This window comes from Xenia sp. Carnegie-2017, unplaced genomic scaffold (genome assembly GCF_021976095.1).
Source record: "Xenia sp. Carnegie-2017 unplaced genomic scaffold, XeniaSp_v1 HiC_scaffold_22, whole genome shotgun sequence".
In the NCBI taxonomy this organism is placed as follows: Eukaryota; Metazoa; Cnidaria; class Anthozoa; order Malacalcyonacea; family Xeniidae; genus Xenia; species Xenia sp. Carnegie-2017.
Window position 1 is genome coordinate 5,448,719 of NW_025813485.1, and position 12,703 is coordinate 5,461,421.

The 12,703-nt window shown below is 36.0% G+C and overlaps 3 protein-coding genes across 3 annotated transcripts; 1 reads left to right on the plus strand and 2 right to left on the minus strand.

Moving 5' to 3' along the window:
* Nucleotides 1-1,212: 1,212 nt before the first annotated feature.
* Nucleotides 1,213-6,861, minus strand: LOC124446845 (fibropellin-1-like). Its single transcript, XM_046997722.1, has 7 exons — nucleotides 5,358-6,861; nucleotides 4,455-4,796; nucleotides 4,027-4,158; nucleotides 2,852-2,922; nucleotides 2,526-2,763; nucleotides 1,904-2,114; nucleotides 1,213-1,664 (listed from the first exon to the last, which is right to left on the minus strand). Exons 1-7 carry the CDS (start codon nucleotides 6,550-6,552, stop codon nucleotides 1,505-1,507), a joined length of 2,349 nt encoding a protein of 782 aa, XP_046853678.1. The 5' UTR covers nucleotides 6,553-6,861; the 3' UTR covers nucleotides 1,213-1,504.
* Nucleotides 6,862-7,463: 602 nt separating this feature from the next.
* On the plus strand, nucleotides 7,464-8,884 carry LOC124445950 (ras-related protein Rap-2b-like). The gene has a single exon (XM_046996733.1). It carries the CDS (start codon nucleotides 7,647-7,649, stop codon nucleotides 8,208-8,210), a length of 564 nt encoding a protein of 187 aa, XP_046852689.1. The 5' UTR covers nucleotides 7,464-7,646; the 3' UTR covers nucleotides 8,211-8,884.
* On the minus strand, nucleotides 8,761-12,491 carry LOC124445949. The gene is made up of 7 exons (XM_046996732.1): nucleotides 11,387-12,491; nucleotides 10,841-10,946; nucleotides 10,588-10,756; nucleotides 9,682-9,808; nucleotides 9,558-9,602; nucleotides 9,257-9,341; nucleotides 8,761-9,084 (listed from the first exon to the last, which is right to left on the minus strand). The coding sequence occupies exons 1-7, from the start codon at nucleotides 11,427-11,429 to the stop codon at nucleotides 9,048-9,050; spliced, it is 612 nt and encodes a 203-aa protein (XP_046852688.1). The 5' UTR covers nucleotides 11,430-12,491; the 3' UTR covers nucleotides 8,761-9,047.
* Nucleotides 12,492-12,703: the final 212 nt, after the last annotated feature.

Sequence of the window (12,703 nt, forward strand, 5' to 3'; positions counted from 1 at the left end):
GACAACCTGTCATACTGCAACCACTTACAAACAAATCAAAACACAAGCTACAATCCGCTGAAACTTTCATTAAGAAACTGAGCACTATACAAATACCGGACAACTATATACTAGTGTCTTCTGATGTGAAATCACTGTTCACCAGTATTCCATTTAATCGGGCTCTTACTTGTACAAAACCCCTCATTACAAACACCACGGACATACTGCCATTACCGACAGAAGACATTATGGAGGTACTGGAGCTCTGCCTCGACTAACTTCCAGTACAAAGGTACACACTACAAACAATTACATGGAACAGCAATGGGCTCACCCGTTTCTGTTGTAGTTGCTGAAATTGTAATGCAATCTATAGAGGAACGGGCGCTCACGACATACAAACATCCACTACCTTTTTGGTTCCGCTACGTAGATGACACAATCACAGCACTACATGCAGACGAGATTGATGACTTTCACACTCACATCAACAAACAGAACAGCCACATACAATTTACTAAAGATGCCGAAGAAAACGGAACTCTTCCTTTTCTCGACTGTTTGGTAAAACATGACAATCAAAAACTACGAACAACAGTTTATCGCAAGCCAACACATACTGACCGACTACTAGACCAATCATCTTACAACCATACATCACACAAAGCCACCACAATCAGAACATTAACAAGACGTGCACAAATCATATGTGATTCACCGGACGCTCTACACAATGAAAACAACTATCTCAAACGTGTTTTTGACAAAAGCAACTATAACTCTGACTTTATCAAACGCAATACTTACAAACCCAACGAACCCAACGAAACGAACAACTCAGTGACAACAGCAACGATACCTTACATCAAAGGTACGTCTGAGACTATCTCGCGTATCTTACGACCATACAACATACATGTCGCACATAAACCAATCACAACGTTACGACAAGTACTAGGTACAAGGTGCAGTTTACAAAATAAACTGCTCCGATTGCCACGTGTAAATGAATTAAACTTTTTAAAGATAAAAAAAGTTTTCCACACCTTTTGACCATTTATCCTAAATTTTTTTAGGAGGGCCGACCCGACTCAAAAATTTTAACCCCGTATGCCGATAAATCGTAGGTTGTTAGTCTTTCAAAACAAACGATCAAACGGATTTTATCCAGTTAGTCTTTTATCCCGTTGTTCTGAATAGACAAGATAAGGTTACACAAAACCAGATGAATAAGCCTGGATGATTGCGTGCATTCAGTTCTGTTATATACAACATCGAAGAAGCCATTGAAGCTATTTTAACATTAAAAAATAGTATGATATCAATAACAATATGTATACACAAAAGTAAAAAGTAAAATTTATCGTTCAACATATCGGCTTTTTTCTTTCATAGTTAGATAAAACATTTTTTTCCTTGATAAACAGTTCTTTCTAAGTAATCTTTTTTACACTAATTAGCAATTTTTTACTTGTTGTACTTAGGATTTGACGTTCAATACAAACAAATCAAAAATGAAGTCCTAAACACGTTTGGATCTAATTTGAACAGGATCTAAATAATGGTTTGTGTAAGCATAGTTTCTTTGCGCGCCGCGACAATTTCGGTACATGGATTTCGGTGTTGGTGTGGTGGATGAAAACGAATTGAGACTGATGGCATCCACTAAATTCTTGTCATCGCTAAAAAGAAGCGAAAGAAGCGAAAATAAAAATATTAACTGATGAAGTTCTCCATAGATAATAAGTATTTGTACTTCATTCTTTGAGGAGTTACTTATGCTGTCTTGACAATATATGATATTATAGCTACTTTTATCCCTTTTATCAGTTTTATATGGTAGCTTAATTCTGGGACTTTAATTCTGGGAATTTAATGCACGTAACTTAGAACTTTTTGATAATGTTGTGAGTATTTATACCTCTTTTTATTTTTGGCCAGTCCAGCTTTCTTTCTCCATTTGAGAAATACGACAACTGACGCAATGAACAATCCCAGCAGGGATACAACAAGACCAACAGTCAGAGCAATTGTACCACCATTTACAGCATCTGGTATTTGATTGTGTATTCCATTTATTTGAGCACATCTTTTACTGTTATACACCACATCAGTTTCAACTGTGTCGTTCCCTGGAGATACATAGTTTGAAATGAGTTTGAAGCAAAATTACTGTAGTACGTCACGGAGAAGACATATTAGCTACATTATATTTTGCCATATGATTGTGATGTTGCATGACATATATGTTATCAAGTAGGTGAATAGTTACTATTGTATATACAGTGAAGTGATTTTTTCAAGTTGGTTTTCATATCTACACAAAAATATGATGAACGGATTCGGTAATGCTCCGTAATTTCTACAGGGTCACTTTATAGTGTTACAACTTTTATCGTAAGCACTATCATAAGTACCATCATAAGCACATCATGTCAATGAGCTGCCATATGGCATGCGAGAACCAAACCTTACATTTTGTTCTGTATTTGCTGGGTTTCTATAAAGTAAAATATGCTTGCACTATTTACCGTAAAACATACCCAAACTGACGGCCTTGCCGCGCGTCATCAAATATTGTTGATAATTGCAGATTAACTTTTCGGCAGTGTAATCTTCAATGCCTTCAATGCGTGAATAAAATGAACCAGTTAATCTATTGTGGCATTTTATACTTGTGCTGTGATTGTGAATGTGATTATCTGAAAATTGGCATTCACACGAGTTGCGTATGTTAGCTGCAACATTTTTCTTGAAGTCGTTCAGGATGTTGGGATTGTTCTGTGTGAAAAGCAATAATTCAAAGTTAGTCAGCTACCACAAAAGTCGCGAAAGGACAGATCGTCAGTTTTCAATTCAACTCCTTTACCTCTATACTGAAACAATCTTTCGTTGAGAATCTCAAATGCAATCTTGACGGATCGTGAAACGTATCGTTAACTAAATATTTCAAAAAAGAAACAAGAAGATTGTGAGAGGTCCGGATAGGGGAAAAACACCATACAGTCGATAACGTTATCCCAAACTTCGAGCAACAGACCTTAGGCAACAAGGGCAATCAGGTCGCTAGTAGCCAAGGGATTATATTAACTATGGGTAAAAATTTGTGAAAATAGTTGTACCGTAAATATAGTGATGCAGTGTTAACAAATATATATCCATAATTAACATAATCCGGAGCTGCTCATGCAGTCCATGAAAAGCTAATGTTTTTTTGATGACAGTGTTTTTTATTTTTTGTGTATCTGTGTTTAGAATGTACACTACGATGGTCAATGTTTGTAACTAGTACTATGGAAAAATTCCCATGAAAAAACTTCTGATAGATTTATTTCCTATTTTTGATAACCCTTTGCACACGCTACTGAATACATATTTGGTTTTGAGCCAACCCCTGCAGTGAACTGTAATAATAGTTCACTGGTTATCATTCCAGTTGATATTATAGTTCACTGTACCCCAGAGCTCCCCCCCTCGCACTTTCAGTAGGGTCGCCTGTCGCCCAAGGGTGGCGGAACATTGATAATTGGGGGGCTATTATTCATATATGCATGTTATACTTTATTAGTTTCTATTGAAATCAATTGTGTTTACGGATATATACGAATATAGCCGCCGCTCCCCCCCAATTATCAATGTTCCGCCGCCACTGCTATTGCTTGGTCCCAGTTCTCCTCAATGTTTCTTAAATTATTTTTCGTAAATCTATAAGGTTTTCATACCACTGAAAAACTTCGCTTAAAAGCCATTAAAAAAAGCGTCAGCTGATGAAAACAACCCGGAGTAACGATGCAACTAGTAATCAAGGTTTATAATAGAGTATTGTCAGTGGTATGAAAACCTTATAGTTTTCCCTTGATTACAGCCTTACTACTGAAAGCTTTGCGGACTGTTTTGCATAAAGCTTATAGGAGGGATGTTCTGCAAACATGAGCAAATGAGCAAAGGGGCAGGTTGGCCACACAGCCGCAGCAGCCACCACCCCACCCCCCGACCGAGTCCCAGACTGTTGGTTAGAGTCAAGTTGTCAGGTGTGTAAATTACCTTGATCACAAATTCCTCCATTATATCCTGGCAAACACATGCATTCATAACCATCTTCCTTATCTTGACATTTCCCACCAAATTTGCATGGCTGTGATGCACATTCATTAATATTCACACCACAATTACTACCTTTAAATACAAAAAGAGTAATGTCACGATAATACAAATAGTTTCAGGTAAGTTTTAATTGTAAAATAGCAAGATGGAATGATAAGGTATAGAAGAGTATTGATTATTACACTACAACTGAAATTGGTTTGCAGAACATTTAAGTTTTCCAAGTGCTCAGCCATGAGTAAATTTAGGTGATTCACCTTCATGGTCATTGTAGGCATAATAATAAATAAGTTGACAGAAAAAAGCATGTGAACTGACACACATACTTATAAAACAATTGAACCATTTATTGAATGAATACCCTGTACCTGTAAAGCCTGGCTTGCATACACAGAGAACACGACTCCCTTTATCGATGCATGAATGAAAATTACTGCATGCTTCATGTTTACTACAGAGATCCACATCTTTTTCACAGTTATCTCCTTCATAACCTAAACCACATTGGCAATGGTAACTAGTTCCTTTGGTAGTACATACACCACCATTAAAGCATGGTTGTGAAGCACATTCACGAAGAGGAATATCACAATGAAAGCCAGTGAACTGTGCAGGACATAAGCAATGGTAAGAATTAGTTCCATCAATGCACATTCCTCTCTTGCATGGACTCGATGCACATTCATTGATGTTCACCTCACAATTAGTTCCTAAGTAAATAAATGCATGAACACATATTCAAAAAGCAAAATACACAAATTTGGTCATTAAATGCATACTAAGCAACAATAGAAAAGCCAGCTAGCCTGTTTTTACTATAGTACTATACAAATAATTTTGCATTCATTCACTGGAAAAAACGAATAGAATTAATTTCAGCAAAAGATATGAATGATAATTTTGCACTGTATTAGTAAAAATTGGGATGGCTTTGTCACTCCTTAAGTAATATTGAAAATCAATAACATTAATTAATGGAGAAAGATATAAGCGATATATGCTCATTGATAATGAAATTTTGGTTTTATTCTAGGACAGAGAACTTTTTAATGTTCACTGATACATAACACCTAATCCCTTTTCGAGAAAGTTCATATACATATATGTATAAGTTTGAAAATTTGTAATCCAGGCATTTATTATGTCACCCACTCATTTAATAATCTCCTCATTCTGATGAAGGCTTGAAGCAACGAGTCGAAAGCTCAATAAAAATCACTTAAAATCCGGAGAAACTTTTATCTTTTATACATATATGTATGTATACATACCTGTGAATCCACTGGGGCAAACACAAAAATAATCTCCATCACCATCAACACAGGTGGCATTATTTTCACAAGGCTCTAATGTAGAACACTCATTGACATTTATGCTGCAATCATGACCTGTGTAACCTGACTTACACTGACAATAATAGGTATTAATGAGTGAGTGACATAATGCATCATTTTGGCATGGATGATTGATGCACATGTTTTTTAACAAGTTACAATGTTTTCCCTCATATCCAGGTTTGCATCGACATTCATAATCTTCACCACCCATTTTTTTTTCAACATTGATGCATACACTTTGATTTTGGCAAGGATTATCAAAACAATGATCTCTCTTTTCGCAATACTTCCCACGGAATCCATTATAGCATAGACATTGATAATGTGGCAGACCAAAATTTGTATGGCATTGCCCTCGATTGCTACACATCATGCCACTTTCTGGATGCAAGCAATCATGCTCTTTAACACTTATGTTTAGTCGTAGACCAAAATCACAGCGATATGTGACATCAATGTTCATAATGAAGTAATGAACTCCAACATGAAGTAAGTTTGTATCATTGATGATTATATGATGTTGTGGTGAAGTCACCAGTTGGGTCCCATTTGTAGTGTTGCAATTGACAAAAGATAAGGAATCATTGTAAACATCGACTGGAATTAGTTGAGGCGTTACACCACTAACTGTTGTTTGAATGCTGTTGTCTGAAGTGAAGTTTAATGCATCACCCAACTGCATTTGCACTGGATGTAACTGAACATCAATGAAGTAATCAAGGTGCTCTCGTTTATCACTGCTGTTTTTCTTACCAAAACAGGATTGCTGAGTGTTGCAAATATTTTCACCATACCCCCAAGGAACGGTTAAAGTTTTGGTGTAGTTCCTCCAACACACACTATCCACAGAACATTCACTCACGAACATTCTGATATCACTTTCACGAAGTTCGCATTTCTTTCCGAAAGTACCCGGTTCAACGCAAACACACTCATAATCGTTCACTTTGTCTTTACATAAAGCTGAGTTGTAGCATGGCGACGGTAAACAATCATCATGGTCAATTTCACAGAAGATACCACGATATCCTGTTTTACATTCACAATGATAGTCACCATGAACGTGTGCTCTACACAAACCTCCGTTTTGACAAGAGTGGTTTCGCAAGCGTCGTTCATTTTCTCGCATCGCTCACCAAAAAATAGTCTGGGACATTTACATTCGAATGTGATACCATTTGTACTGGTACAAATTCCGGCGTTTAAACAAGGCCTCGATGCGCATGGATCGCAGAAAACTGCATGAATATACACATTTAAAATGACAAAGACGATTGCAATAAAATACATGTCAATTCTCGGTTTTCTTGCAGAAAAATGTTGACGATTTTTGTTAGAACAGTGTGAAAGTATTCAAAATAATTAGCAACGTACGCGTATTTTTAAAAGACCACGATGGTGTTTACACTTTCAGCCAATCAGAGTGTTGGAAGCGATTGCATTTAATCTCTTAACCAATTGTAGTTTTGTTTTATTTTTCACCATAGCAACAGCTTAGAAACAACATACATTTTTGAGGTACTTCATTCAAGTTCAACTGACATCAACCAGATGACTAGTTGACGGACTCTTCACTACTGAGCTTTTTTACATTCATTGGGTCACACCACAACTTTAATTTTTGGTGCGTGATACAAAGAATGCACATCGCAAATTACTGAGATTATGTTGCGTCACTTTCGTGATATTTTGGTCTGAATGGAAACCTTTCTAACCGACTTATCGAGTGTGGTCAAATGATTACATCATTCAACAATTATCTTATATTGCTTATTTTTCAACTTCGATACCATTAAATTACTATTCTTGTGTTCAAACGCGACTAACACACCATGTTGAATGACAATCACACTTGTTAGAAAATTGTGGTAATTGCAAAATGAAACTTCAAAACGATTGTTTACTGAGCACGAGCGATGCAAATTTCACTCTATTAGTTCCCTATCAGTTATCCTATAATATCATGGTATAATCAGCCATATCATACCCTGTATCATATCATTATCATATGAGAGAATAACATCAGTCCAGCTCTATACAGAACATCGCCTGGGTCGAATCGACAAACCTGACTGAAAACCCGGATGCCGCACCTTGCAACGACTTTGTCATGAGGAATATAAGTTGTTCGCAAGGACGTAATGTAAATGTTTCAGTAAAAATACAACTATTGATTCTGTTAACTATTTGTTGAATTCATCAGCCGTATAAAAAACTATTCTCATGATGTCTGGTGGTCGAATGAAGGAGTACAAAGTTGTCGTACTCGGCTCAGGCGGTGTGGGAAAAAGTGCCTTAACAGTTCAATTTGTTACGGGAAAGTTTGTTGAAAAGTATGACCCAACGATTGAAGATTTCTACAGGAAAGAAATTGAGGTTGACAATTATCCTTCAGTGCTTGAAATACTCGATACGGCTGGCACTGAACAATTTGCGTCTATGAGGGATCTTTACATCAAGAATGGCCAAGGATTCTTGCTCGTGTTTTCAATCATAAACCAACAAACATTCCAGGATCTAAGAGCTATGCGAGAACAAATATTGCGTGTGAAGAACACAAATACTGTTCCAATGATTCTAGTGGGCAATAAATGCGATATATTTGATGAACGGGAGGTAAATGCGATAGAAGGGAAGGAATTAGCTGCTGAATGGGGTTGCCCGTTCTATGAGTCATCAGCCAAAACTAAACAAAACGTCGACGAAATATTTGCAGAAGTTGTTCGACGTATGAAAATGGCACAAAATAGTTCATCCTCTAGCGGTTCATGTTGCGTAATTCTATAAACAATTATTAATAGATTCTATACACATCAGTACAATGCATATATACTTTGACCTAATCTAACCTTTGCTTGCTATTTTTTTGTTGTTGAATAATTCTTGGTACAGGCCTCTCACATACAAAACTTCATTTAAGGTTTTGGTAAGAGTGTGTGATATTGGCTTGTCTAGTTTGTTTCAATTTTAGTTGTGCTAAAATGATCATCCATGAGAACAAAGTATGAAAATTCATAAATCAGACATTAACTGTCATAAGATAATTTGTTAAACTTACACAAACATGCACATTAATGATTTTGAACTTTATGTATACCTATCCACATTATTAAGCATAACACAGTAACAAAAAACACTCATAGCACACACATTTGTGCATGTTGTTTGTTTGACAAAGAAAAAGTATGGATGTATTTTAGAAGACTAGAATTGGAATAATTATCGGAGTAATCACTATAGTTCCTCATTGTAACACCAGCTTTGATATAGAACTTTATCAAAAATTATACCCAGGGCTCAAACTTATCGTTAGGTCAGGTCATATAATAATAAAAAATCACAATGAATTTAATTTAATAACTTAAAAAATTTACCAGTATTAATTTTGAAGTTAGTGTAATACACATAAAAGTTTTTCTAAACTAAACTATGACATAGATGAATGAAATTTTCTTAATCAACATGTCATCCATTAATTGATTTTGCTTTCATTTAAATGGGCATTATATCTTGTCAGCCATTTGTACATAGTCATTCCAGCTATGTTTTATGAACCATTTTGGACTAAGTCCAGAGGATGAAATCTTTGACCTCTTGCTACATTTGATCCATTTTCAGTTGATTTCACATGCTTAAGTTCATAAACGATCGATCCCTAGGTCTGTAGAAGACAACAACTTATGTATTTAAAACATCTGCGTTGTTATATAAGAACCACAGTGATATTAACTTATAATGCTACAAAGAATGCCGAAGAAAATATGCCACTTACGCGACGAAGTATTGACGTCATCAGGCATAAGTGCTGTACGAAGTTGCCAAAAGAATCTTACCTTAACAATGTACTGGGTCGTCCCTTGTCTGCAATGTAGTCGTGTTTATACATACTCATCATATGTAATGAAAGGTTTGCTTTTCCTGTATACACAAAAAATCAAAGCAAAATGTAGCCGCACACAAGGCAAAAGTAAAACTTGTTTACTACCTTCAAGTTTCTGTCATTTGCGTGAAATAAATTAAACAATTTAGCATGCAAGTAACATTGTGCTATAAAATTACCAGCCAAGAACAAGCATAACGATAATTGATACAAATTATGTTGTCAATGAATAGTACTAACGGACTACTACTAACCAGATTTCTCGTTTTCCTGAACTTGTGAAATTTTCGGCAAACAATCTGCATTAATGTAGTGAATAATGTTAACTTAAGCAGACTTCTAAATTTCAAGGTTATGGCTTTTGGGCTTCTGTTTTACCAAATCTTTTTCCAGAAAATGATGTGTTGTAGCTGGTTTCCCAAAAGCGTCTTCCTAATTTCGTTCGTGCATAACTAGCTGGAGCTGTTTCCGTTAATCTCGTCCCAGGTTTCCATACTTGAAATCTCTGATAATAAACAGAACGCACCATAGAACCGTGTATAGAGAACAAGATTCTGGCTATGGCATGTAGGCTGACGTAGTCATTCATCGAACCATAATTTCAGACACGAATCAACTTTTGTCTAGGCCTGCTTTGCTACTTACCAGCCGTGTAAGTTATTGTATTTATCTTTTTGTTATGCTTTGTAGTGTAACGGACAACGTACCGACAAAAACAAGGTCTTACATAATATGAGTTGCTATCGTTCGTAAATAAAATGTATTGCAAAAATTGAACAAACAGGCGCAGATGAAGAAACAAGGGGCAGATAGTGGAGTTGCTCCCCAAATTTGACGGAAATTGCTAAACGAGGGGATGTTTTAGACAAAAAAAAGTCAAAGATTCGGGCAGTTGTAAGAAAATGTAGCAAAAAGTGGGTTGATTTGGGTAAAAGTAGGCAATTTTGAGGTTTCTTCCCCTTACGCTGTGTATGTCTAAAAGCACAAAAAGGAATTTCAGTGTCATAGAAAACATGGAGAACTTCTATAACAGGGTATGTATATAGCTTTTTGACATGCTTTGTAATGAAAATTGTGACGAATAACTTCTCGACAGAAACTAGGCCGGTCTTGGGCCGGTCACATTGTAATATGGGTTGTTACCGTTGGATACAAGGTCAAGGTTATAAAGTAGAGAAATACCACAAACTGGGTAGCTGCAGGACTTTACTTGCTCACATATTTATTAATATAAGAACGAATCAGGAACGTATTTTTAGCTAACAAACATATAGAATGACTCACCATACAAGGATGTTTCCAAGGGTCAAACACAACTGGATGAGGATTATTCTTGCGATGTACCGATACCGGATGAAGGTTGTATTTTGTACAATACTTTGGAGTATATGTCTCATTATAATTACTGTTTTCAAATGGCCAACCGGTCGGAAGGTGATCGCTCGTTTCAGCCCTCAAAATATTTCAGTCGTTATGCAATTAAGGGCTGCGTTGTGTGCAGTAGAAATCTGCTATTAGAGGCAATAAAAATGTTTACCTATAGGGCTTTGATCTTGAACATGGAAATCCTTGAAATGCCATTGTGTACACGGTATGCGGTCCTTTGTTGTTCCTGTTACCACTGATGCTACTGAATCCTTTACCTAAGCCAGTAAACCTTTAGTTGAATGCATTTTTTATAATACTTGAGGAATTGCTAGCCAGCTGGCTGCAGTGCTCGCAGCCTGATAGAACGATAGTAGGGTTTAATTTGCTAAATCGCCACATACATTTCAATTATACATATAATATATTGTTGGTTTTCAACAGTAAAACTTGAAAAATATTGAACTGTCACTGACAGCGCTTCAAGACAATGACTATATATAATAATGTTTCATAATAAAATTGATTCATCGTACGCGCAAACACCCACTCCAACAAGAGCCGGTAATGTGAAACTTTGTCAATCTAAATCCCTGACATTGAAAGCAGACTCTTAACACATACACAGACAATCAGAATACCTTGAAGAAAAATTTAACATAATGATGTAAATATGATATTTCTGCATTCGCTTATCGCAGGACATTAAAACATTTACCTTCTCGGCTGTTGAATGTTGTTGTTGTTTCCACGGAAGACATATTTTTTCAGGTAATAAAAAATATTTAAAATTCACACCTCATAATACTACACTACATGAATTTAATCTCCAAATAATCTAGTACAGGTCATTTACAATGATGTTACCACTCTTTAAAATAAATATCAACAATCCTTCGATTCACTTGTTGTTGTCGTCATTTGGTTGCTATGCAAGTCCCAGACGATGTACGACAATGACAATTGACATATTTAGCGTAACTTAATCGTAGCATTTCATCAGCACGAGAATTATATAACATTTACAAAAACAAAGTTTCTGAGGTTATTAACGTTGATTTTAATACAAGTGAACGATGCTTTCACAGCCTGCATGTTATGACATTTGATTTTTCAAACAATTTCTTAGAAACTTATATTTCTACGAATGTATCAAATAACTTATCATTTATCAAACACTATCGGACTATCCTCGTCTAGTCGTCATTTTTTAGACATTATCCACGTAAATATAATGTATCGCGAAAACATTTGCGTAGGAGGCAAGGGAAAAAGAGGGTAGGTTTTCTCCAAATTTGACAGAAACAACAAAGATTCGACAGTTTTAAAGTGCCAATGTGAAAACGTATAGATTACGAAGACAATAATCAAATTTGAATTTGAACTAATTTTAAAGGATTAAAACGGCAATGCAATTCAAAAATTTTAGGTTTTAACGGCAAGGGTTTCTACATTCCGTTACAGTTGGAATTGGTAACTGCTACGTCACAATACGAACGTAGAATGCAGGCGTAACCGCGTAAGTCCATACGTAAAGAATCCAATTTCATATTAAGAAGCGACATCTATGACGCAAAACAGTGCCAATGTTGTATAGAAATCAAGGAATGTGTTTGACACAAGGATAGAAGAAAAGGTAGACACAGAGGTAGACAAAAGATAGAAGAAAAGGTAGACACGGAGGTAAACAAAAGATAGAAGAAAAGGTAGACACAGAGGTAGACCCAAAGAAAGACACAAAAATAGACACAAAAATAGACATAAACATTGACAAAAAGGTAGACAAAAGATAGAAGAAAAGGTAGACACAGAGGTAGACAAAAGATAAAAAAAGGTAGACACAGAGGTAGACAAAAAAGGTAGAAGAAAAGGTAGACACAGAGGTAGACAAAAGATAGAAGAAAAGGTAGACACAGAGGTAGACAAAAGATAGAAGAAAAGGTAGACACAGAGGTAGACAAAAGATAGAAGAAAAGGTAGACACAGAGGTAGACAAAAGATAGAAGAAAAGGTAGACACAAAGGTTGACCCAAAG

Coding starts and splice junctions, on each gene's coding strand:
- LOC124446845 (XM_046997722.1), bottom strand. CDS start 6,552: ATGCGAGAAAATGAACGACGCTTGCGAAACCACTCTTGTCAAAACGGA. Junction 2,115..2,525: donor CGGCAAGGCCGTCAGTTTGG/GTATGTTTTACG, acceptor ATGTATCTCCAG/GGAACGACACAGTTGAAACT. Junction 1,665..1,903: donor CTGGCCAAAAATAAAAAGAG/GTATAAATACTC, acceptor GCTTCTTTTTAG/CGATGACAAGAATTTAGTGG.
- LOC124445950 (XM_046996733.1), top strand. CDS start 7,647: ATGATGTCTGGTGGTCGAATGAAGGAGTACAAAGTTGTCGTACTCGGC.
- LOC124445949 (XM_046996732.1), bottom strand. CDS start 11,429: ATGTCTTCCGTGGAAACAACAACAACATTCAACAGCCGAGAAG. Junction 10,947..11,386: donor AACATTCAACAGCCGAGAAG/GTAAATGTTTTA, acceptor TTACTGGCTTAG/GTAAAGGATTCAGTAGCATC. Junction 9,085..9,256: donor CGACCCAGTACATTGTTAAG/GTAAGATTCTTT, acceptor TGTCTTCTACAG/ACCTAGGGATCGATCGTTTA.